The sequence below is a fragment of the Delphinus delphis genome, chromosome 18 (assembly GCF_949987515.2).
Source record: "Delphinus delphis chromosome 18, mDelDel1.2, whole genome shotgun sequence".
NCBI lineage: Eukaryota > Metazoa > Chordata > Mammalia > Artiodactyla > Delphinidae > Delphinus > Delphinus delphis.
This window is the reverse complement of record NC_082700.1, coordinates 15,882,438-15,909,441: the sequence shown is the minus strand read 5'-3', so window position 1 is coordinate 15,909,441 and position 27,004 is coordinate 15,882,438. Positions and strand designations below refer to the sequence as shown.

Here is a 27,004-nt window from a genome sequence, read left to right as displayed (position 1 = left end):
AAATAATTTGCACATAGGTATTAAGGTTGGAAACATTCCCATTTTGGTGCCTGGCAGAAGAACCACAGGATTCCTGTTCATTTTAAGAATATTTATTGAGAGGCCACCATGCCGGGACCAGAGTAGGCTGACTGGTATCTACACAGTACTGCTACGCAGTCTTTGTTCCAGGTACCAGACTTTTCCAGGATATGTAGAACGATATTAACTCTTATCTCTCAAGTCTCCAGGGTCCATGTGCTCGGTGTGAACACCTGCCAATGCTGGGCAATCCTCACATCCAGCCCCCTGGGCTCCAGTGAACACAGGCCTGACAAGTGAGAAGCCTGTACTGGTGATGCTACCGCTCTGAGGAGTAAAGGACCCTGAGTTTCTTCTTTAAAAAGCGTAGAATCTCTCCACCTTCTGACAGATGAGGAAATAGTTATAAACAGATCACTTGTCTGCAAAAGCAGGATGAAACAGTAAGACTTGCTTTCAGATTTTCATCTAGTATTTATATGCCTGTTCAGTGATTTGCAACCACCTGACAAAGTATTGCACCTTGCTGTTTCCTTGCAGACATGTGGCAGGAGTTCTGTGTGTGTGTGTGTGTGTGTGTGTGTGTGTGTGTGTGTGTGTGTGTGTGTTTAGGCTAATGTCACTCTTATTTTCCAACTGGAAGGGCAAGATGAAGAAACTGAGAATGGCCATATGGAAGGCTGTAAAAGTGGCATGTTACCAAGAAGACCAGAAGCAAGGGCGACAAGGAATGGAAGTCAAGATCACTTATCGGGCTTCCCTGGTGGCACAGTGGTTGAGAGTCCGCCTGCCGATGCAGGGGACACGGGTTCGTGCCCCAGTCCGGGAAGATCCTGCATGCCGCAGAGCGGCTGAGCCTGCGCGTCCGGAGCCTGTGCTCTGCAACGCGAGAGGCCACAACAGTGAGAGGCCCGCGTACCGCAAAAAAAAAAAAAAAAAAAGATCAACTTATCTTTGAGAGGGTGCTTAAAGAAAGAAACTCCAAAGTTTACTTTCTAAAAGCCAGTTCAGACAAGCATAATGCTTGAATTGAAATACATGAACTCTCCTGCCAATGGATTAATGATTTCTTGTAGTGTTAGTATTGGATCTCCCTTAGAGATCATCCATCCAGTTTCTCATGTACAGGTGAGCCAGCTGAAGCTCAGAGAGGGTCACATGCCTTATCTGCAGCCACCCAGCTGGTATGTAGGAAAATCACCACCAGAACCCAGGTCTTCTGCCTTGGACTGCTGGTTTTTCCCATTATACTGCATTATCCCTCTGAGAACAGAACTAATGGCATCCATATAATTTGTTCTTAACATGCTGGCTTCTATATCACTAGCTACGCCTAGTGAGGTATCTTCTGTATCACCTAACCAAACCAAGGAGTATAGAAAAAAATACAGATCTTGCCCTTAAGAAGTTTACTGTTTAAACGATCTGAAAATGAAAACAAAAAACAAAAAACCCCACAAGTACACAGAATTAAACTTGTCCTGACTCTTATAGTCTTTGACTCCTCTCTTCCGGCATCTCCAAAAGTCATCTTCATTTTTCGACTCTTCTTTGCCATGTGGTTTACCAAGCAGAAAAAAAACATGTGATTGGCTATCAGAAACTTGTGTGTGCAGTGAAAGCCTCAGGCTTCCTTCCCCAGTGCAAATTACCCTCCAGTCCAACCTTGCTATTAAGGTGGAAGGCAGCTGCAACACTGCAGACAGAGAGTACTGGTGATGGCTGGTGAGCCTTCCAGAAGACTCCCTCACCTCTACCAGCTCTGCCTCCTTAGCTCCAATTCTGGAACCACAGTGCCAGCCTTTGCACCTGGGAGCATCTGTCTGCCTGGTATTTTCCCAGTGCCGCATGCTGATGCATAACAGCACTGCTTTTGCAGCCGAGACCCACGCAACTTTCCCAAGGCTGCAGGGTTTTTTCTGGGAGCTGCCTGATGCATAGATTGTTAACGGGCAACCCATACAGTGTTGGGGTTCGCGTTAAAATTCAGTTTTTAAACATGCTTTTTTCATGGGAACCCTCCTCCATCACCTCACCCCTCCTCTTCGTTCTGCCACCTTCTGTACTTACCGGTTTTTGGTTTTTTGGTCTTTTTGGTTTTTCAGTTTTTTAGTGATAAGGAAAGGAAGAAGATCTGTTAAAATAACATAAAATGTTCAGAATAACATTATGACCCCTATTTCTCTTCATAGTGGGCACTGGTGGTGTACATAAGAGTTTTCTACAGACGGATTGATTCTCTCCCATCTACACCTCAAATAGTCAAGCCAACAAGTGATAGAATAAGTCAGATTGACATCACCCTTTTTCCTCTTCTTTCAGGCCTCTTAGCAGAGAAGTAAATAAGCAATGAAAGTAACCAAAATTCAAGTAGAGAAATAAAGGATGACAGAGACTGACTAGTTCACAAGTTGAATTATCAATTTCGGAATCACCTCAAAATCTTTGTTGCTTTAAGTGAACTAATATTCACTTAACTATTTAAGTGAATATTAAGTGAACTCTCATGTTACCAACAACAACAATAAGAAGAAAGTGAAGGTGAGGAAAAAGAAGAAAATACCTTACCTTTGCAGTCCCTGAGAGTTTACATAGTACTTCTACATAATGTTACTTCGTTCACTATCAAAACATAAAGACCTAATTCTCAATTTTCACTTGTAGAAAAGCCTCAGAGAGGCTCAAAAAGATTAAGAATAAGAAACCTTCTCAAGGTCACATGACTGTTAACTGGCAGAACCAGGATTAGAACTAGGGTATTAAAATCTTTGAGCTAGCCCTCTGCACAACTAGATATAGCAGAACGGAGGTATTTCCCAAGGGTCCCATGGCAGGCTGATGTAGGAAATAGAACTGTTTTCCTTCCCCACTTCAATTGCTGGTCTTTATTTTTGTGAATACTTTACCTAGCCACACCTTTCAGTCTGTCATTTGACCAAGTTTTGGTCACATTTTTCATGCTTCCACAAAACTAATTCAGGTACTCTTCATTTTAAGAATTTATTCCTGTTGGAGATATTTCCAAGATGTCACCCTATATAGTCAAATGCCTTTCCACCAAGCGTTCTCTTCTATCTATTCCTATTTGTGGAAAGAGTACTGAAAAGCTATTAAGATTATCCTGATTTCCATATTTCCTCATATCATACTAAATGCCAATCACTCTGGCTTTGAGCATTATTATAAACTCTTAGGGTTTTGTTTTTTAATAATATATTCAGTATATTTCAGTAAATTGCACCCCCCCGCTTTTTTTGATGCTCATATTGTCCCATCTTTGGCCAGTAAGAGCCACATCATGTTGGCTCCTATGTCTTTTTGATACAGCCCCACTAGCCTTTGATAGCCTCTTTGCTTTTTGACACGACATGTCTGAAGCTCATCTGGTACCTTCCTGTCCCAGTCCTGGAATTGGCCATTTCTCTTAGTGAGGAATAGTATTCAGAGATAGCTAGCAAATATATGTATGTGTATTTAAAAAAAGAAAATAAATGATTAGTTCACATAATATTTCTAATTCAAATTTAACATTATAGCATACTTCTTTTTTTTTTTTTTTTTTTGCGGTACGCGGGCCTCTCACTGCTGTGGCCTCTCCCGTTGCGGAGCACAGGCTCCGGACGCGCAGCCTCAGCGGCCATGGCTCACGGGCCTAGCCGCTCCGTGGCATGTGGGATCTTCCCGGACCAGGGCACGAACCCGTGTCCCCTGCATCGGCAGGCGGACTCTCAACCGCTGCGCCACCAGGGAAGCCCCTTTACGTCATTTCTGTACTTGATTCTTCTGGGCTAAAAACCTTTGTTCCTAAACATCAGCATAATTCTTTATTTGCTTTATCCCGTGGTATATTTAAGTTGTTTTAAATAGTAATAGCAATATTATAGTAGAAAGACTACTGAATAAGATTTTAGATTTTTTTTTTGCAGCTTTCTTTGTCCTGAGAATATATTCTACCAAGAATGTATAGTCAAAACGCTGTGTTTTAAAGTCACTTGAAATAATTCTTTTAACTCTGTGGTTATATCAGCAAGTTGACAGTAGGTTTATTCACTTTACTTTGTTGTCGATTTAGGGGATTTTAAAAAAATGTATAAGTATTTTTCACATGTACATAATTACAAGATTCCATAATGGAAACAATGTAATGAGAGAGAAGTCTCACTACCACCCCTTTCCCGTCAGCTTGTTTCTCACTTTTCCACTGGCAGCCATTTTTGATCAATCTTGATTTATCAAAGTGCTTCCTTTTGTAAACATAAGCGTGCGCGCACACACACACACACACACACACACACACACACACACACTTATATTTATGTTTCCCTCTTTCTTGCACGAAGGTAGTGTAGCATATAAACTTCCATAAACCTTGGCTTTCCCCCACACACACTTAATAATATATGCTGGAGGGACTTCCCTGGTGGTCCAGGGGTTAGGACTCCGCGCTTCCAGTGCAGGGGTGCAGGTTCGATCCCTGGTCGGGGATCTAAGATCACACATGCTGTGGGGTGCAGCCAAAATTTTTTTTAAATAATAATAAATATAAAGTTAACAGAAGGCTATTAAGGCTGTAACATCTAAGTCTCTATTTAAAATATATATATATATATATAAAATAATATATCCTGGAAATTACTCCATGTCAAATTTCCCAGCTGTGTAGTATTCTTTTGAATGGATGTATCATAGTTAAGAAGTCCTCTTTTGATGGACTTTCAAACTTTAGCTCTTACTGTAATACGGAGTGAATAGCTTCAGGCATGTGTCAATTCATATTTTGGCCATTGTGCCTCTGGGGTAGATCTCTACAAGTAGGATCTCTAGGCATTACCAACCAGGGAAGCTCACTAGAGACTCAGGGCCTTGGGTAGTTACTGGAGACTGACTGGTCACACAGGCACCCTCTTCCTGCATGTACCAAAATTCCAGACTCCCATAAGGAGGCCTTCCCTGGTGTCCAGTGTTTAAGACTCCGTGCTTCCACTGCAGGGGGCACGGTTTCGATCCCTGATCAGGGAACTAAGATCCCACATGCCGCGTGGAGTGACCAAAAGAAAAAAAAAAAAAACAGACTCGCAGAAGGAAAGCAGGTGTTTAGCATAAACCATATTGTTTGTACAGTTAAGGCACAGTCAGCCACTTTTGTTTGTTAATGGTGGGAACCCTCCTGAAATCCTAGTTCCCAGGTGCCATGCCAATCTTGTAACTGCAGCCTTTCAAAGGAGAGCCTGCTAGGTTAATTTTTTTTTTTTTTTTTTTTTTTGCAAAGCACCATTGTCATTTCTTGAACCATCCATTCATGTATCTTGCCTGTTTTTTATTAGGTTTGTAATCTTCTTCTGGATTGCTCTTTTTATATTAGGTATTCGGGCCTTTTGTGACATCAGTTGCAAATATTTTTTCCAATTTGTCTTGTGCTTTGCTTATTGCATTTGTTTGTTGTTTGTGTATTTGAGTCGTAGCTTTTTCCACTCCAAGGTTATAAAGGAACTCTCCCATCTAGAACTTCTATTTTTCATTTTTTACATTGGAGTTCTTCCTGGTATAAAGTGAAGTACAAATCCTGTTTTGTTTTTCCAAATGACTGGTTCAGTTTGTGCCAACTTTTCTTTTCGCCCTTCTTTTCCTTATTCATTTGAAAAGCCACCTTTATCAGATATGTACTAAATTTCTGCATGCTTTGGGGCCTATTTCTAGACTTTCTTTTCTGTTCCATTGGTCTGTTTGTCTAAGCACCACACTTTCAATTAAAGAGACTTTATAACATGTTTTAATATCTGGTAGGGCTAACCTCCCCCATCACACTACCATATTACTCTTATTTTCAGAATATTCCTGGCTCTTCTTGCTTATTTATTTTTCTATGTGAACTTTAGAATGAACATACCTAACTGTAGGAAAAAAACCCACGTGTTGATACTTTTATAGGGATTATATTAAATTCATAAATTCATGTTGTGAAAATTGACATGTTTATCATGTTGAGTCTTACCGTCCAGTAAGTAATGTCTTTCATTTTGTTATGTCCACTTTTTGTGTCTTTCAGCATTATAATCAAGTTCTCCTCCCGTGAGATTTGCGCATTTCTTTGACATTTATGTTTTTTCTGGTGTGTGTGTGGAGAGAGGGGGGCAAACCATCCACTCACTTTTGAGAAACGATCCTTAATGCTTACATGATAGATTTGATGTTGAAACCCGGCACGTGTTTATTGGTGACCACTCAGGCCAAGTAACCATCCTCAAACTGGAGCAAGAAAACTGCACCCTGGTCACAACATTCAGAGGACATACAGGTGGGATTGAAAGCAGACCCTCCATGTGCTGCTCTCACAGTGACCTATCGCCCGCTGCATGTTCTGATGTTCACAAGATGTGGTGTGCAAGTGACGAGGTACAATCTGGGCTTGTGCAAAGATACACGTGATGCGTGTGACTGATTTCAGAATGGTTCAGTAAGAATGGTTCAGTAAGATACAATGTCAGAAATTTTCTCCATCAGTCAAACAAAAGAGCAAACAGTCTATTTCAAAAATGGTGGTGATGTGGTTCTTTGTCATGCTACGCTGGAGAAAGCCCTTGTTTGCATATGTTAATGAGACATTGTTTGAGGCTGTGTGGCAACTGCACAAACAGTTGGACAGAAGGACAGCTGCCTCGGTCTGTCCTTGCCATCCTTGGAGCGAGAAAATGGTATGCAAGACAGACTCCTACTTCCAAGACAAATGACATGAAAAATAGATTTGTCGTGGGTAGCTAGCCTACATAAAAAGGTACAAGTTCCTCTTTAATTTTCCTTCCTCTGGGGCTCTTTTCAAGGCCCCCTTTATGTTACTGGTCTGCTCAAGGTCATTTAAGCAAGGTGACAGACTGTATCCACACTTAACCTTTGAAAGACTTGAGTAAATGATGATGACTAATTTTTTACTAGTATTTTTAACATGTGATGTTGACCCTGGAGAATGAATAACTGCCTGTTTTCCTGGTTCTTAACGGGCTTTTGTGTCTTCTGCAGTTTACCAGCCCATGATTCAGTATAGAACAAGGTTAATATTTGAGTTTAGACGTCATATAAGAACAAAAGTAGGTGAATGAGGATGTAAAATGGGATAGTATCTAGCTCATAAGGGAGTTCCTAAAGGGAAAAAGAGCAATGCAATAAAGAGAAAATTGAATCCAGGGGAAAGATTCATAAAAGATCATCTTAATTATCTACACCTGAGGCAGGAAGAGCACATAGAAACCTCCCCTGTGGATAGAACCCAGGTCTCTCCTGATTGGATTTCTCTTTTTAGCCACCTACACTCTGACCAAGCCTGGCCTGGTGGGGACCTGAAACTATCTCAGGTCAGGACTGTCTCACTGCTGAGTTCAGTCTCCTAATCCTTGGCTTCCCTAAGCCCTTAACTCCACCTGCACTTGTTCTTGCCCTTGTTGAGGAGTCCTTCCCTTGATCCCTCACTGCCCAGCATCTCTGCCCCATCTTCCCTTCCTCTCCATCGCTTCAGCCACACGTTTCCCTGCATTCTTAGTTCAGGCCCCCTTGTTCCTCCTTGTTGGTAAATTTCACCTGTGGTTCAGAGTATCTACGTCTCTCCTGCACACTCAGCCGCGGAGGCTGCACTCGGGTTTGGGGTCACAGCACGAGCCTCAGCTCATCGTCCCCAGTGCAGAGTCGTCATTCCAGTCCAGGCTCAGGAGTTGCCTCACAGTCCCTCATGTAACCCGGCTCTAAGTCCTTCGTACACAGTATGCTCCTTCTCTCAGTCCCTCAGCAGCTTTTTCAGACCTTCCCCACTCCCTAGGCCTCCTTCAAAGAAAAACAGAGGTTATCAAATACAAGCTTTTTAAAAATGTTTATTTCTTGGCCACCCCATCTTCCCTCCCCAACAAGCAAGCTTTTCCTTCGCTTTCTCCTCATCGCTCGCCCTCCCGCCTCATGCTGTCCTTGGCCCCAGACTCATCCTCCTGGGGGTCTCCACATGGAAAGTTAATTTTTTGGTCTCCCTTTGGACCAACTCTTCTCAAGTTTCTAACATGCTGAGTTCCTTGCCTCTGTTAAAAACAAACAAAACCCCTCTGATCCCATCTTATTTTCTTCACAGCAGTGCCGCTTTTTTCCTTTGTTTTTCAATTGCACTAAAATGTACACAACCTAAAATTGATGCTTTTGTCCATTTTTGTGTTCAATTCAGTGGCATTAAGTACATTCACATTGTTGTGCACTGATCACCACCATCCATCTCCAGAACATTCTTCATCTTGCAGAACAGAAACTCTGTGCCCATGTAACCCCCTCCCCCCAGCCCCTGGCAACCACCATTCTGCTTTCTGTCTCTGTGCACTGCATATGAGGGGAATTGTGCAGTATTTGCTGTTCTGTGACCGGGTTAGTTCACCTAGAGTAATACCTTCACGTTGTCGCAGTTAGCAACGCGTCTTAAAAAAGTTATCATTTTCCCAGCCGTTTCGCATTCTTCCCTCCCGTTGGCTTTCCCACCACCTGCAATTTGGCTCGTCTCTATCACTCCTCTCACACTGCTCTCCCCGAGGTGGCCAGTGGCCTGCTGGTAGCTAAATCCAGTGGACATGGTTTTTTTTTTTGCGGTACGCGGGCCTCTCACTGTTGTGGCCTCTCCCGTTGCAGAGCACAGGCTCCGGACGCGCAGGCTCAGCGGCCATGGCTCACGGGCCCAGCCGCTCCGCGGCACGAACCCGTGTCCCCTGCGTCGACAGGCGGACTCTCAAGCACTGCGCCACCAGGGAAGCCCGGACATGTTTTAAACTCTGTCCTGTTTAACCTCGTGGTAGCGTTTTACATTGTGGCCATTCCTTCCTGCTGTGACTGCCCTCGATTGGCTTCTCTAACACATTTCCTCCCACATTGAAGTCTCTGACTGCTCTTTCTCCTCTCCTTTGGGGTCGTCTTGGTGGGTTCTGCCTGGGACCCTTGTCTCTTCACCTCCTGGGCTCTCCCTGGTTGACCTCGGCCACTACTGCCAGTCACAGAAAGAAAAGGCATAGGGCTTCCCCGTGAGCCACAACTACTGAGCCTGCGCGTCTGGAGCCTGTGCTCCGCAACAAGAGAGGCCGCGACAGTGAGAGGCCCGCGCACCGCAATGAAGAGGGGCCCCCGCTTGCCACACTAGAGAAAGCCCTTGCACAAAAACGAAGACCCAACACAGCCATACATAAATAAATAAATTTAAAATCATGGGCTTCTAAGAAGACCTCTGCTTAAAAAAAAAAAAAAAAGGCATAGTCATTGTTCTCGAATTCCTCACAGCCCAGTGAGCGAGACAGAAGCTAAACAGTAATTATAGTGCCTGAGGGCCGGGGTGTGTGGAGGAGCGTCTGGGGCACGCGAGCAGCACGAAGCGTGTCCAAGAACATGGAACGGCGCGTTGCGGGGATGGGCGTGGGAGTTGGTCAGGGAAGGTCTCCCCCCGGGGGGTGGGGGTAAGATATGACTTCGACCTAAGATTGTGGTGGAGGAGTAAGTGTTGAGTTCATGAAAGAGAAGTAGGGAGAGCAGGGCAGGCAGAACAAACCAGCGTAATCCAAGGCCTGGGGATTTGCAAAAAGCGTGGCTCTCTTGGGAGCGCCTAGTTACTCTTTTTGGCTGGAACACTGAGTGTGGGGGTGGTGGGTGTCAGCCAGAAAGGAAGTGAGAGTCGGTTCAGATCACTGAGAGCATTATCCTGACATCAGGGGAAAACGGTGAAAGAGTTTTAAGCAAACTCTGTGCCCATGATCGGATTTAAAAGATTGCTCTGGTAGTAGAGTAGAGAGTGTGATGGGAGAGCTAGTAGGAAACTGTCCCTCGCAGCGTGGCTATGGTGATGGGAGAGCGGGGAGTGGATAGACGCGCGGTAACATTTTAGAGGCCGTGACAGGCTGGAGAGTTCCCAGATTTGGTTGAGGCAGAGGTGGCTTTCAGCGTGACCTTCTGGCTCCTTAGAAGTCAGACGTTGCCCAGAGCACAGATAAGAATTCCCCGAGTTCTGTACTGCTGCCCCTGGGTCAGGAAAGGGGTAAGTAGCTGCTTCTTACTGCTGTGAGGTGAAAAGGTGGCCCAAGGATTTCATGTCTTCCGGATTCGTTCCAATATAAAATACTACCCGATGTTGTATCTTATCTTTCTGAAAGAATGTAAACTATTTTCACATGATTTCATCATGAAATATCTTTGAGGAAGACAGGACGTAGCCCAGGAAGGTTGTTATCTAACACGAAGGCAAATAAATGTAGCAGGTCACCTATCTAATTTGTTATTATTCCTAGACAGTAGTATCTACCCATCTCCAGTCTGGCTACAGCACAGGTCATTCATTTAAAGCTAGAACAAGGGCATCTGAGAGATTCCACGATGATGCAAACATTGTTGAGCTCTTCCTATGCAGTAAGTCCATCTGGGCCCTGGGAGGTCCCAAACTCAGCCAGACACAATTCTGGAGAAAGGGGCTGTGAACGGAGAGTTAGTGTTAACCTCCTGACTCCCTTACCCCCCCAAACAAAGACCTTAAGATGAACCTAGATCCATTAAAGAGTGATCTTGGGGATCTAATTACTCCAGATCCAGACTCAACAGCAGACAAGTCTTCAGCCATTCACCCATCACTCTCTGTTACAGTACAGAAGGTCATATAAAAATGTGAGTTAGTGGTGGAATCTTCCTAACAGCCATACCCAGAGGCCGAAACATGGCACTAACTAATCCATGGGGATTTAGAAAACTAATTTTATGTTCTTATGCTCCCTCTGCTGGTTTTATTTCTGGAGCTAAATGCCAAATATCATAGTTCTTTGATATTTCTGCAGAAATTAGAATATATTTCTGCCAAAACGTCACACGCTGATTTGAACAAAGAGGAAAAATATCAGATTTTGGCCACTGGAAACTACTAGTATCAATAAAATCTTTTTTTTTTTCTTCTAAGAATTTTTTTGGTTAGTATGAACATATTGGAAATAGGAGGGCTTGAATGTGAACCGCCCAAAGCATACTACTTAACGGAAAATTAAATCCAGACTTGTTCATTGACTGTTAGGAGAAGTATTGAAAGTAACAGTGTAGCTATAATAAAAATAACTAAAACAAGGACAGGCACAGTTTAGTGCAAATATGTAAGTTCAGATCATTAAACTGAAAGCTTAATTTTTGTTTACAGTAGAGGCTTTCACATCTAATAGATGTGGATTTTCATCTAGAGTCCGTCAGGTCATTGGCTCTCCATGTGATGAGTGGTGCCCCTCATCAGTGAATGAAATCAGCCTAGTCCTTGCCCTGGTTCAAATCCCGCTCATGGAATTAAAGCAATAATTGGAAATACTATGCGTGTAACAAGTGTTGTGAAGCCCCGAGGCCACGCATGGGCTTCTTTGGGAACAGTTAACAAGAGGGCTTCTTGTCCACAGAGTTAAAGGGGGGCTTCTAAGAAAGTGATGTTTAAACAACACCTTAAGAAGACTGAGGAGTTACCCAGGTGGTGGGAACATTCCAGACCCCGGATGTAGGAAGCAGGTTTGAAGCCTGCAGTGGGTACGTGTGAATGGAGTCCAGTGGCCTGTGTGGAGAGCCAGGGGTGAGGGATACAAGTTGACGTCCCAGGCAACGTGAAGAACTTCGGATGGACATTGTTCTCAGGCAGAGGGAAGCCAGCGGTGGAGTTGAGGCAGGGTGGTAACGTGCTTTCCGTTGTAACGAATCGTGGTAGCAGCGGGTGGTGGACTGAGTGGGGACGAGGATGGATGTGAGGAGGCCATTTAGAAGGAAGCTACTGCCGGAGTCCCTGGAATAGGGGACTCCTGTCTGGACCGGGAGAACAGCAGCGGGTGTGGAGAGTAGAGGAGGGGTTCAGGGTCTGTTTAGGAGATGAGTCAGCAGTGCTTGATGATTGGTTGAAGCAGGAGTGGCTTCCACGTTTCTGTCTGGAACATTTGGGTGGACGGTGATGCCATTTACTGAAAATGGGAACGGCAGAAGTAACAGCAGCTTTGCGAGAGAATGTCGTGGTGCTTTAAACTGAACATGACCAAGAGGCCTCCTTGAGGAGGCGGCAAGGAGGCAGCTGGATGTCCCGCTGTGGGTCTCGGGAGGAGGGTGTAGCCTAGAGACGGAGCACATTTCCCTTTCCAGAAACACTCATCACTTCAACCTGGAGCAAAATGCAGTAACTGAAAGGTTACAAACTCTTCAAGAGGCTCCGTGGTCTGAGGACTTCCTTGGCTGCCTCTCCTCTGGCCGCATTTTGTCTGCACACCCGCACCCTGCACGCGTGGTGGGATGTGCATGGTGAGTTACCAGGTCGCACTGGTAGAGACAGAGCCAGCAGTTTCCAGCCCTGGCTCTGTGACCCTCCACCTCGTCTTTAGCTTTTGCAAGATATGTTGTAAAAGTCTCCAAAAATTAGCTCACTGAGCATTTGGTAACATGTATGAAATTTCTAAAAATGTTTATACTCTGATCTGGTTCCACAGTTGGGAAACTCTTCTAACTAAATCAGAAACGGGAATAAAGTTTTATGTATAAGAATGTTCATCCTAGCAAAACGTATAATAGTTGAAAGTTAAACAACCTAACAGTAAGTGAAATAAGGTACACCCATGCTTTGGGATATTATGCAGCTATTAAAAATTCCACTTAAGAGAGTATAAAATAGTATAGATAAAACCTTGACTTTTAAGAATGAATTCATTTATGTTAAAAGTTATTCTGTCGGTTATATTGTGGAGGGCCAAGGCAGGGAGAAGCATATAATGAAACCATGAGGGAGAGCTCTGGAGCGGAAAGCTGGAGTGAAGGACAACGAAATGGAATAAATGATTTTTGTCAATTAAAATATCATAAACCCCGGAAACCCACAACCATCGCAGCCCTGGCTCTCATTCTCCATCCTGGTTATGGGTCGTGCAGGGCGAGGAGGTTGGCCCGGGTGTAGACGGAGAGGGCGGAGCATTGTGTCTGCACTGCTCCGCGAGCTGGGCTCGCTGAGGTGGCTGACTCGCTGCCGCCAGAGGCGTCGGGTGGAAAGGGCTCTGCTGCTCATCAGGAAGCTGACAGAGGCAGCAGTCGCCGCAGAAAGAAGAGACTCCCCGCCCCATTCCTCTGGGCTCCTCTGTGTCTGCCAAAGCCTCTGTTGTGACGGCTTATTGCTCTCCTTTGCCATTCAATTAACGGGCCAGGTGAGTAAACACACTGAGCACCTCTGGTGCACCCAGCTCTGTGCACGGTGCTTGAATACAAAGATGCGGAGCCTAAAGTCTACAGTGGGGACAGATTTATAAGCCAGCAAAGTCGGATCCAGTGAGTGATGGTGACATTTAGAGACGTGGGCAGAGGTGGGAGCCTCACCTAGATTGGGGGTGTTGGAGGGAAGGCTTCCTGCAGGAGAGGGCACCTGAGTTGCACCTTGAAGAGGGAGAAAAGGTTACCTGGGGGATAAAAGGTAGGTCTGGCGCTCCAGGCAGAGGGAGCAACCACGTCTTGTGAGAGAACGGCTCCACCAAACACAGTGTGCGTGTCCTTCTCGTTCCCAGAACTAACATTGTATATTTGTGTTGGTGTAGGGTCTGAGTCTTATTTGTTTTGAATATATCCACAGAGCTTAGCACAGTGCCTGCCATATAGAAGATGCTCAGTACCTGCTTATTGAACTGATTTGAAATGAATGCTGTGATTTACAGTTTATAAGCCAGCCTCCAATAGAGACCCGTTGTTAGGTCATTTACATGGAACTGGGATGGGACCACAGCGTGATTATTCTGCCTCCCCAGTCCCATCCTGTTTCCTGTCTTGCAGCTTTTCCTTCCATCTTTCCCACTCTTCCTGAAGCCTGTGGTGTAACAGTCTGAGCCCTGGGAGAGTCTGATGAATATGCCCTGGCTTGCTTTAACCTGGTTGTCTGTTCACTCTTCCTGACTCTGTGTTACCAAGAACTCCCCTTCCCAGCTCGGACTCCTTGCAGCCTGATGTGATGTGCAAAAACTAGAGGTGGACCTTGTTTCTAAAACTTTGGTTGATCTTATGATGGTTGAGATAGCATGGGAACGCGCTGGTCACTGCCTTAGGCTAACTCAACAAAAAACAGTGTCACAGAGATGGTCCAGATGAGGTCTCCTGCACTATAATCATAGTTCACGTTTATTGAGTGTTTCCCATGCACTAGGCACTGTTCCATGTGCTTATATATATTCACTCATTGAATCTTATAAATTTGTTTATTTTTAATTTTTTTTATTTTTGGCTGCACACGGTATTTGTTTTTCTCTTTTTGGCTGCATTTGGTCTTCGTTGCTGCACTCGGGCTTTCTTTAGTTGTGGCAAGCGGGGGCCACTCTTCGTTGCAGTGCATGGGCTTCTCATTGCGGTGGCTTCTCTTGTTGCGGAGCACGGGCTCTAGGCGTGTGGGCTTCAGTAGTTGTGGCTTGCAGGCTCTAGAGCGCAGGCTCAGTAGTTGTGGTGCACGGGCTTAGTTGCTCCGCGGCATGTGGGATCTTCCCGGACCAGGGCTCGAACCCGTGTCTCCTGCATCGGCAGACGGATTCTTAACCACTGCGCCACCAGGGAAGCCCCACTCATTTAATCTTAACAAAACTATTATCATCCCTCTTTTATGGATGAGAGTTCTGAGGCTCGAAGTCTTAAATAACTTGCTCAGGGTCATATACCTAATAAGGGTAGAGCTGTCACTTGAGCCTAGAATCTGGTTCCAGAGCCTTTGCACTTCTGATACCGTATATCAACTTCCCATTTCTTTGTCATAAACCATCCTTATCCCATAGTCACCAACAAAGGCCAGAGGGCCTGCTTCTCGTGGTGCAATGCTGGTAGATGTTGGTGTGTATTAGTTAGGAGGAGCTGAATGGTGTCTATCACTTGGCACATAGAAAACCCTATTTAAGTATTTCCATGTTTGTTTGGACAGGATGAACAGCCCATCCGATTCAGTCTTTAAAGTTAAATAAGCCTTTCTAACCATTCTTTTTACCAGTGCCCACCATTATTTAAATCTAACACGATGTTTTAAAGAACCTGAGCCACCATTTTACATGTTGTCTAGGTCCATTCTGGCCGCCATAACAGAAGACCGTAGACTGGGTGGCTTATAGACAACAGAAATAACATTTCTCACAGGTCTGGAGTCTGGGAAGGCCAAGATCAAAGCACTGGCAGATTCAGTGTCTGGTGAGAACCCACTTCCTGGTTTCTAGATGGCTGTCTTCTTGCTATAACCTCACACAGCAGAGTGGGTGAGGGAGCTCTCTGGGGTCTCTTTCATAAGGGCACTAATCCCATTCATGAGGTCTCTGCCCCAGTGACCTAATCACCTCCAAATATTGAATATGATTGGGGGGGGACACAAACACATGTTAAATGGGGAAATCATATATTTGTCATCTTTCTCTTTTCTGTCCCCCTAATCCTTAACTAGTCAAGCAAGACCATCTCCAAAGCTTCTCCTTGAGATGAGCATTCCCTGACTTAACAGGTATGAGTAGTGGAATAGGTGAAGACCAGCACAGAAACAACACTGGTCAGCCAGGAAAAGAGATGTCATGTGCCTGTTTCATGTCCTAAGAACAGGCAAAGGACAGTCATTCATGTACTTCCTCCTTCGTTCAATCATTTGCTTATTGAATGCCTACTGTAAGGCAGGCAGAATTCTAGATCCTGTGGGAAAAAGCCAAAGCCCTGGCCCTCCTAGAACGTATATTCTGTTGGGACAGTAGGCAATGCTCTGAAGAGAAATACCGTAAGGAGGAAAGTGGTAAGAGTGGTCAAGGGAGGTCTCTGAGGAGGTGGCATTTGTGAGGGAACAAGCCAGTGATAATCTAGGGGAAGAAAGTCACAGGCAGAGGCAACAAAATGCAGAGACCCAGAAGTAAGAATGAACCTGGCCTGTTCTAGGAACTTTGGGAAGCCCAGCTGACTGGAGCAGAGCTAGTAAGGTGGGGGAGGAGAGAGAGGGAAGCCCCTATAGTGGCAGAAGCCAGATCACCGAGGGCCTGGAGAGAACTGTGGGTTTTACTCTGAATGGGATGGGAAACCACAGGAGTGGTTTAAGCAAGGGTGTCATCATCTGCTTTGTGTTCTTCAGTGATCACTTTGGTGGAGAATAGACAACAGGGACAGGAGTGGAAGCAGGAAACGTTGTATGAGGCTAGTAGTATAATTTCAGAATTTAAAGAAGGTGCTGAGAGTCCCATCCATCCTTCACCCCTATTCCCCACATGCTAACGTCTTTGAAAATTACAGTACACGTATCAAAAATCAGGAAAACTTGAAACAACACTGTTCTTTAATCCACAGACGTTAGTCACATTTCTCCGGTTATCACACTAATATCCTTTTTCTGGTTCAGAATCCAACCCACGACTACACCCCACGTTTGGTGATAATGTCTCCTTAGTTCCCTTAACCTGGAACAGTTCTTCAGTCTTTCTGTGCTTTCATGACCTGGACATTCTTTATTTTTAAAGATTTTTTTTTTTGATGTGGACCATTTTTAAAGTCTTTATTGAATATGTTACAATATTGCTTCTGTTTTATGTTTTGGTTTTTTGGCCCCGGGGGCATGTGGGATCTTAGCTCCCTGACCAGGGATCGAACCCTTGCCCCCTGCATTGGAAGGAGAAGTCTCAACCACTGGACCACCTGGGAAGTCCCAACCTTGACATTTTTGAGTACTAGCCTGACTGTCCTTCCCCCCTAGAAAGTCTCTCCATTTGAGTTTTTCTGATGCTTCCTTATGGTTAAATTTTTATAAGAATAAAACAAAAGTGACGATATGCCTTCTCAGTGCATCATATCAGAAGGCACAAGATACTGATTTGTCCTCTTACTGGTGATGCTAACTTTGATCGCTTGGTTAAGATGGTGTCTGCCAGGTTTCTCCATTGTAATCACCCTTTGTAATACATCAGTATGTTGTGAGGAAATACCTTGAAACGTTGAAACTATGTAAATATTCCGTTTCTTATCATATATCTGACAAACTAACTAGAGTACTGTATTTGTATACAAATGTTTTTACATTTGGCCTTAGTACCATTTTTCATAGTTAATTTTGTCAATTCTTCCCCTAACCCCCTTCAGTGAGGTTGTACCACTTATTTGTAATATGGCTAGGTTCACTTGTTTCTGTTCATATTCCATTTTGGGTTCTCCTTCCCCCTCCCCCTCAGCAACACACACACACACACATACACACACACACACACACACTCCTAGTTTTTATTTTTTACTTGTTTTCGAGTATGTGAAATAGTAACATGATTCCAAAACTCAAAACCAAACCAAAACAAACAATAAAAAGTGTCTCTCCTTCATCGCTTCTCCATTCCTGTTCCCCAGCCTCTCCCACACACCTGCTGTAGTTAATAAATCTCAGTAATTTCTCATCTCCCCTTTTTTCTTAGATGAGAAGTAGCATAATGTAGATATTCTTTTGCACTTCGCCTTTTTCCCTTTACAATATATCCTGGAAATCATGTCATAGCCATCCAGCAGGTCTTCTCCATTCTTTTTCATAGCCACATAGTACTCTGTGAATGTGCCATAGTTTTATTTGCCCACTCTCTTATATGAGCATTTAAGTTGTTCCCAATGTTTTGCTATTTCAAACCATGCTGAGATGAATAGAGTGTGTATTTTGGTGTATTTGATGGGAGCAGGGACAGTATCTTCAAGATAAATTCCTGGAAGTGAGAGGGCTGGATTGAGAGCTCAGTGCATACGTAGTTTTGTTGGATATGGCCTTCCCCATGTTACTGGTTTGCATTCTCATCGACAGTGTATGAGAGTGCTTTTTCCCCCAGAGCCTTTACAACAAAATGTGTGTCATACTTTTTAATTTTCTAGGCAAGAATTTTAATTGTGGCTCATACAAGGATAGTAGCAATGGAGATGGTGAGAAGTGCTTAGATTCTAGATACATTTTGAGGGAAAAACCAATTCAGAGTTTATAGTGGGTTGCTTTGGAGGCTAATGAAACAGTTTTCCAACCAGGGTTCTCTCTAATTCTGTTTAAGTATTAGGCATCAATATTAACAGTGTAAACTAATAGCTTCTTTTCACTTGTCTGACATTTTTGAAGCTTTGGGTAACTCTCACCTTCCTCTTGGACCAGCCTTTTTATAATATTCTAGTAATTCTGTGGCATCGTAGTAGGTAATGGTACTGCTCTAACAAATAACTTTCGACATTTCAGTGGCTTAATGCAAAGGCGTTTTCCTCATGCATGTAACAATCCAGTGCAAATGTTCCTGTTCTTTTCCATGTGGTGATTCAGGGTCCCAGGCTCCTTCTAGAATTTCTCTGTGTCCTGGCGTCTTGGAGTCCTCCAGGAGGAAGTATAAAGAGAAAGTGGAAAAGGAACGTCTTAACTGCCTCGGCCTGGGAGGGATGTGTATGACTTCCGCGTACTTTCTGGGTTCCCTTGCTGAGAACTGGTCACATGCCCCCTAGTTGCAAGAGGGGCCAGTTAATGTGGCCCCTGTAGGAAGCAACTTTCCAGGGAGCGCTGTATATACAAGAAGAGGGAACATGAATTTCAGTAAACAATTAGCTGACTCTACCACAGATATTTAACAAAGTGAGTCATTCTAGTACTGTGTGGGAATAAACATTTTGCACGATGGAATGCACATCCTGAAGCATTACATTCTCAGATACTGAAGGAAGGTTAAGGGTCGGGGGATGGGTACATGAAGTTTAATAACAGGGAGAGAAGATGAGTTATACAGAAAGAGAAAATATTTAGCTTTGAAAGGCTAAGTAAGCATAGCAGAGGAGTTCCAAATAACGAGATTTGTGGATGAAAAAGCGATTTTTGTGTCTTCATTCATCTGCTCTTTCGTTCATTCAACAGGTACCACCAGAGCCTGTTTGCTGCTGGCCCTGTGCTTGTTTTGGGGTGGGAGTGGGGGAGGGAAGAGGAGATGGGAGCTGCAGGGGGTGGTCAGCACAGGTGCACTGGGGGAAGTGGTGTGTATTCTTACAGGGACAGGAATATATACAAGCAGAATGTTGTGCAGGTATAGGGAGAAGCTATTAAGCATAATCCAGGATAGTGGGGGGTTTTTTTCCTTTTGACCTTGAAAAAATATCTTCTGAGACATTATATGAGAGAAACTTTCCTAAAAGCTTTTAAAGTGCAGTACTTCATTAGAACAAATTGATGATCTAAAGAAGAAAAATGTCGGATTCCAACAAATAAGAAACAACTTGTATGTTCTTTTCAGAATATAATATTTTTCAATAAAAATGAGTAAAAATTTCTCATATTCTTAAGTATTCATAAGCTTTGTGCTCATCTTATACATAAAAAGTTACTGTTGTTCTCAGTACACAAGAAGTTTGATTTATGATGGGACTGCCAGGGAAGAAAATCTGTCATAATGTTTTATAGCCAAACCACTGGAGTGATGCTAATAACCATCTGTACTGCACACCACAGTTTACAGAGTGGTCCCAGGTAATTGGCCCCGTCATGCTCACTGTAACCCTGTGAGGTAGGTAGTGGTTAGGCTGATATTATCCTCAGTGTTATCATCGTATTACCATCATCCCCAGTTTACAGTTGAAGAAACTGACACTTGAGGATGTAAGTAATTTTCCCAGAATCTATAAATTTAAATTCCCAGAGAGAGAAAATACATTTTAAATTCTGATATTCTTGTCTATCAACACCTGTATTCAAGAATAAAATAAATCTAACTGAGCTTTTTTAAAGCCCCGTTTACTGCTCACCTGCTGTCGGGATGTGGGGTAGACGGGGCTTAAAAACTATGGTCAATATTTCCAAACAGTGCGGTATTTTCTGTTCTTAGAACTATGTCTATTTTTTGAAGGTCAATTAATTGCCTTTTTCATTCCCCTTTGGTCTTTACAGTAATTGATTTTATGGTACATGAAATTTTGGGGAAAAGTGCATAAAGGGTGGGACTTTTATTCTTGGAGCCCATTTTTTTCTCTTTGGGGACTTATTCTTTCAACAGAAGTTTGTTGTGTGCCAGGAATTGCGCTAGCTCCGAACTCCTCTGCTCTCACAAGTTACTGGTGAATAATGTGGTCACTTTGTGACTAATGGCCATCTGTGTCTGTTCTCTCAGGTGGGGTGACTGCTCTCTGTTGGGACCCCGTCCAGCGGGTGTTGTTCTCGGGGAGCTCCGACCACTCTGTCATCATGTGGGACATCGGTGGGAGAAAAGGAACAGCCATCGAGCTCCAAGGACATAGGTAAGGCTGCTGGTGCTTTTATTTTTTTATTTATCATTTATTTTTTATATTTATCTATTTATTTATTCATTTATTTATTTATTTATGCGGTACGCGGGCCTCTCACTGTTGTGGCCTCTCCCGTTGCGGAGCACAGGCTCCGGACGCGCAGGCTCAGCGGCCGTGGCTCACGGGCCCAGCCGCTCCGTGGCATGTGGGATCTTCCTGGACCGGGGCACGAACCCGTGTCCCCTGCATTGGCAGGCGGACTCTCAACCACTGCGCCACCAGGGAAGCCCCAAATTTATTTATTTTTTTATTTTTGGCTGCACTGTGGGGCGTGTGGGATCTTAGTTCCCCCACCAGGGATCGAACCCGCGCCTTTGGCAGTGAAAGCACCGAGTCGTAACCACTGGACCACCAGGGAATTCCCTGTTGGTGCTTTTATGAAGAACTCTGGGAAAGATTCCCGGCTGAAAGCTGGAACAAAGGCATGCGGGCCAGTCTTTGTGGCGGGAGCTTAGCCTGGGGATAATGTGACAGGAACGCAAATAATGGCCACTTTGATTTATATCTGTACATAAGTATGTTTATTTATTTATACCCCATTTTAACCCACAGAGGATTTGAGAGTGCTTACAAAAACCACAAAATAAAATAGTGGCAGCAAAGAAATAAAAGGTAAAAAAGAGAACCAGGGAAGACTATAAGAGTAAAAATTTGAGAGTGAGAGAAAAAAGAGCTTCGGAATATAAGCTATGAAGGCCTACAGAATTTCTATAATTGAGTTCAAATGTGGTTTCAAGATTCCTGGCAGCTTAAGGAAAAGGTATCCTCACCCAGTACATGTTGTACTTCCCCAGATATTTACTGAGTACTCGCCTTGATTAGTATCAGGCTCTTCTTCCTTAAGGAGTGGATTTCAGGAGACTGAGAGGAAGAGCAGAGAAAGCTTTTTGCTTCCTTGGAGCAGTTCTCAAACTTTGTTGTCCGCCAAGAATCACTGAGAAATCTGTTAAGTAGATTCCTGGGCCCTGTCCTCTGAGATTCTCTCCACTGGTCTGGAGCTGCGGGCATCTGTGTCGTAACAAGCCTCCCAAGTAGCTCTGCCAGTGACCCTTGGACCACACTCTGATTTGTCCCATGTGTGCTGCCCGAGGTCCCCGGAGGCAAAGCCTGATCGTGTTGCCAAAAAGAATTTTCAATCTGCTTTAGAACTCTGAAGCTAATCTGAATTGTCTTTAACTTTTAAAGTTTTCAACCTGATCTTAACTATGACTCTAATATATCAACTCCCATGAACTGACTGGTTTTAAGTGGCATTAGCTCCACCTGTAGATCTGCCTGGAAACACGAGTTTCAAAAACTTCTCCTAAGAAGTTAAATTTACAGTTTGGAATTATTAGATATGAGCTAATTCAATTTTACAGGGCCCATGCACAAATACTTATATTTTGTGTTAGAGTTTAATTTTAGAGACGTAGCTACTAAGTCCTTCATTCCCACATGAGAGAACAGATCAGTTGTCCGGGGCTATACTTGGCTTGTGGGACCACTCAGACCTCAGTATCAGCTCATGAAAGGAATTACTCCCTTATATTTCTCTCCATGACAAGGGGACACATATCGAGATCACGTAGAAGGAGTTGACATCATCCATGTAAGTGAAGAAAAAGAAAAACAAAATACAGCCCTGTTTCCTAATACTTGGTTACCAGCTACTCTACCAAGTAATTTCTGCTACTCGGGCTGCCTCCGAGAAATCAGATACAGGCTTTGAATGAAGATCAGCAGTATTTCTTGGACTCATTCAGATTAGCTCATAACTAGTTTTATTTCTACACAGTGGTTCACAAAGACTGCAAGCAGGGCGGGTGTCAGTACTCACCGCCAGCGTCACTGGGTGCTGCGTGTCCTTAGGCAGAACGTTGTTCTGGGAGACTTGCATCTACAGTTGGATAAGAAAGGAAAAGCTATAAAGTGGAGACAGTCTCTCAGTTCCAGAAAAATGAAGCCTAAACTAATAGGTCTTCCAGTTTCTGAGACATACAGGCTTGGCCTTTTAGAAGATGAAACGAACCATACTTGGAGTCCATCCTGATAGGATCGCACCCTGGAGCCTGGTGCGGTGGACAGGCTGGTGAGATCAGGAGCTACCGGTCAGAACTGCCTTGAACAGGAAGAACAGCAGAAGGCCTTGCCTGGTGCTTTATTTATTGATAATTCAAGCTTAGTAATAAGGTGGAGTCTATGAGGGGCTCCTTGACACCAGGTCTTAGTCTGAGAGGGGTTGCCCTTGGTGTCACAGAACTAGGAGAAGTAAACTTCCTCAGCATCGTTGGTGTCACACTGTGAGAGTGGGTTTGAGTGCCCGAGGTGGGGACAGGGAAGCATTGGAGCTGCTGACAGATGGAGGAAGACGGGGTTCACAAAGAAGGTGCAGGAAAGAAGGTCAAGAGCATCAGGCAGGATAAGGCCCACGTTCACAGCAGCCATTCCTCTGCCCTGAAAACTGGCCACTGGATTGGTGTTTGGTGATTCCTGTATTTGTTTTTCGTTTTTTGTTTTTTTCAAATTATCTGCAATCTCTTCTTGTTTCTTTTCTTTTTTTTTTAATTTTTATTGGAGTATAGTTGCTTTACAATGTGTTAGTTTCTACTGTACAGCAAAATGAATCAGCTATACATATACATATATCCCTTCTTTTTTGGATTTCCTTCCCATTTAAGTTACCGCAGAGCATTGAGTAGAGTCCTGTGTGCTATACAGTAGGTTCTCATTAGTTATCTGTTTTATATATAGTATCAGTAGTGTATGTATGTCAATCCCAATCTCCCAGTTCACCCCATCCTTGATTCTTGTATTTGAGTAGCGCCTAATACTTTGTCAAAGAGCTTTCAAAACACACAGACACCTCAGTTTAATCTTACAATAACCCTATGAAAGAGAGAGGTCAGATATCATTTTTTCGGTGAGAATATTGGGCTTCCATCCTCAAAGACTCCAGCTGGTAGCTTAGGTCTCCCAGACCTCAGTTCAGTCCAGCAGAGAAAGCTTCTCAGAACCTTCTTTGTATCCAGCGCTGTGCTAGGCTCTGGGGAAACAAAAATGAACATTGAATAACATGGTCCCCACCGTGCCCCATGGTGTTTTCTTTCTTTTCTACTTCAGAGGCCAAAGACTTTCTGCTTGGGGCCTCAGGCTGCCCCTTGCTCTCCTACAATTCCTCATTTTCCCACCTTCCCCCAGGATGACTGTTGGTGGCCAGAGTTCCAAATCAGGGGCCCAATCGTTGAGCTTGGGCACCGGGAAGAGCAGACTGGACCAGAGATTCCCCACCCCTCAGGGTGGGGAGACTGCCTTCCCCTCTTCTGGAAACGTCCAGCCATAGTGTGGAGGGACAGCTCCCTGTGGCTTCTGTCCCAGGTTCTGAGCTTTCACACCATCCTTCATTGGCAGAAATACAACATTAATGTAGCTCGTTGGATTTGATGTGTAAAAATCCCATCAAAGCAGAGAGAGCTTTAGCACAAGTAAGTGATTGATGACAGCAAAAATGTTTCCAAGTCCAAGGAAAAAAAGCTGAGAAAGTATACTTCTATAGTACAATATTATCTGCATTTGAAGCATTTTGGTATTTTTATTCCCTGCAGCAAGTAGAACATGATTACGTGCCAGCTCTGGGGAAAGAAAGGCAAAGAAAAGGTTCCAATTTCAGGGGCCAGTTATGGTTTTCAAGAATCAGTTACCAGTTAGATGGATATTATTGAAGCATAAACCTGGACATTTATTGTCCCGTGCCCACCTTGTCAAATCTAATCATGGGACTTGGACCTTTTAGATTCTTTTTTATTCTGATAGGTATAGGATAATACCTGTCATTTCATGACCACCTTTTCTTTCATGGCCATATTTTTTCTTTCTAATAGTGTTTTCTTAGGACTCTAAGACTTTCTGGCAATTTAATTTAATGGTAACTTGATTTAAAGCACAGGTAAAGGTCTGCGTGGTCCCTTGTGCTGGGCCCCTCCACCAAGACTGGGGTCCGCGGGCTGCATGAGGCTCTGCCGCAGCCGTGACCCTGGGCCCACGTGGCCTGTGTCTTTGCCTCCTCTTTCCACAGGCCCACGTGGCCTGTGTCTTTGCCTCCTCTTTCCACAGCCCCAGCTCTGGGTTTCTCTCTTCCTCTTCTTACCATGGGTAAGACTTTTCTTATAAGCATCTTCGAATTCTTTTGGTAAAGAAATAGGCTATTCATAAATAAATAAACATTGAGAGAATTTATGCTTTTCTCTTATATCAAAGTTATGAAAGGAAGTAAAATTCTTGCACTCAGGTTCTTCTGGGTTTGGGGGAGAGGGACCAAGGATAAATACGTATGAAAGCTTTCTCTCCTTCCGAATCTGAGATTAGGAGCGTTTCTCATTGTCACACTAGAGAATCATTAGGGGTGATGGGAAGAGATGTCTTTTCTATTTTTAAGTATTTAGCTAACTAAAGACATAATAGGTCAAAGTATTAGCAGCTAAAGTTCTTTACAGAGGGTAGCATCTCGTCAAAGAGAGAGGGGTTGTATAGTGTGGTGACTAGTAATAGCCTTTGAGTCAGGCCAGGCTGTATACGAGGCAGCCCTTCTGCTGAGGGCTCTGTAGGCTTGGGCAAGACACCTCATCTCTGATCTTCAGTTTCCTCATCTCTAAAATAAGGACAATATTGGAAAGAAAAGCCCTCAAAGGTTGTCAAAAATCAGAAATAATACAATGCATGTAAAATAATCAGCATAAGAATAAGGGGTAATTAGTGGCAATTGTTAACATTTTCTTGTTAATAAAAATGATAATAATTCAAAAATCGAGCTTTCAGATAAGATTACCGTTTCTCCCTGATTGTAGCATTTCCAATGGAAATATTGCCACATACACCTACTCCCTCTATACCTAATATATTCAGCAGATGTTCATCGAGCTCCGTCTACAGACCAGACTTTGTATTGGGCTCTTAGGACCCAAAGGTGACTAAGAAAACAGTCCCTACCTCTATAGGGCTGTGCTAGACGTATGAAAAGGTGGTAAAGGTGGATCCATTTGCCATTTTACTGGAAAGTAGGTGGCCTCAGTGGGGGACATTCCCTGTTGATCTGGATCTTAGGAGATGAAGAGATTCTCATCGTTCTGCTGAGGATTACCCAAACAGAATTGCATGAACTAAATACAGTGTTCTCAGGAAACTGCAAGTGGACAGAGGGCCAGTGGCTAATCTGAACTTCCACTCTAGCCAGTGAACAGCAAATTGTTGCTGACGCACAAACCAGTGTTCCCAGAAAGGAGACCCCAAGTTCAGGTTCAGCCTTGGCTGTTGTCCAAGAATCCCTGGGGAAACGATCCTTCTAGGGTCCCTTTGGTGTGGGATAAGCCTAAGTGTCAGTTATCCTGGAGACCTCTCATGTGTGGATCGGTCACGGACCTTCTCTGGTCCGACGAGGTCTGGAAAACTTAGGAATGTGGGAGTTATGAATATAAGAGAGAGAGAGATCTCTAGAAGCAGATGCTTAACTGGTTAGATTTGACCAAGTGGGCTGGGAATTTTCATACTTTGGAAAGTTTCATTTCTTTGCTGTACATTTAAGTCCCCCCTACTTTGGGGATGGAACAGGGCCTAAGTTGACGTTTGGGTAGATGTTAGCCTGTGTCTGAAAATCTGTTTCTATAAAGAGGATAAAGGCTTCTCTACCCTTTTTCCTTAAGAAGCATCAGACACAGGACCAGCCTTCATGGGCGTGTGACCTTTGCAATCACACGAGGCCTCACGCTTAGAAGGGTCCCATGCTTGGTTTAGTGCTCTACTGTCACCATCTTGTAATTCTTTATTTTTTTGACAAGGGGCCCTTTGTTTTCATTTTGCGTCGCGTCCTCCGTGTTACGTAGCTTGGCCCGATCAGAAATGCTGCCTCTAGGGCTGGTGAGAAAGGGAGTGCGGCCATCCCGCTAAGCATAGTCTTTGTAGATGGTGGAGCCTGTTGGTTGTGCAAAGTGGGGTCTTCATACACTCATAAGAGATTTGTAGTGCAGTTCATGGAATGCTCATCTATGAAATAATAACCAGTTTTGAGATGCTTTCTAGTATAAATGCTACAGTGATGCCGGATCAAACATGAATGCAAGAAGAAGGTATCTTTTACTTTTTATAACCGTTGATCTGTGAACCTGGGGATGTTCCCTCATCTCGTTTTTAACTGCAAGGTGGTTGTATTTTGAATCCTTAAATCAGGAAGCCCCTGAGCAGCTTTATTACAAAGCTTGGGATACAGCATTCATCACTGTGTTCTCCTGGGTTGGAATATTAACAGGACTGGAGTCCCATAAATTATGTATCTGTTGCTGAACGTTGCTGCCAGCTATGAGTGGCAAAGCACTTCCTTCTGTAGCTTATTTCGTTTTGCAAGATCCTTGACGTGTATCAAGGTGTCTTAACAAATGAAATGTAGTTCAAATCACAGGGCGGTTATGAATCTGTTCAAATAGATAGATTTTCCTTCTTGCCCCGGAATGTCACAATGGTGTCAGTCCATATTCTAAAATGTATGAAGTAACAACCAGGAGAGATAGAAAACAATTGACTTTGTTTTTTAATGAATACATGTCAAAGATTTTATATTAGTCATTAATTAATAAAGGAGCTGGTAAGATGTTACAACCAGTTCAGAGGAAAATCCAGAGTAGAAACATGCAGAGGCAATGGAGAATGCTGCAATGAATTTGTGTTT

The 27,004-nt window shown here is 43.8% G+C and overlaps 1 protein-coding gene across 2 annotated transcripts in view; it reads left to right on the top strand.

The window, feature by feature from the left end:
- Positions 1-27,004, top strand: part of WDFY2 (WD repeat and FYVE domain containing 2) — a 178,473-nt gene that overhangs the window by 129,745 nt on the left and 21,724 nt on the right. For both annotated transcript variants that reach the window (XM_059996124.1, XM_059996123.1), the window contains exons 6-7: positions 6,204-6,316; positions 20,136-20,262. In XM_059996124.1, coding sequence (XP_059852107.1) covers positions 6,204-6,316; positions 20,136-20,262 — 240 coding nt within the window. The remainder of the gene's footprint in view (positions 1-6,203; positions 6,317-20,135; positions 20,263-27,004) is intronic.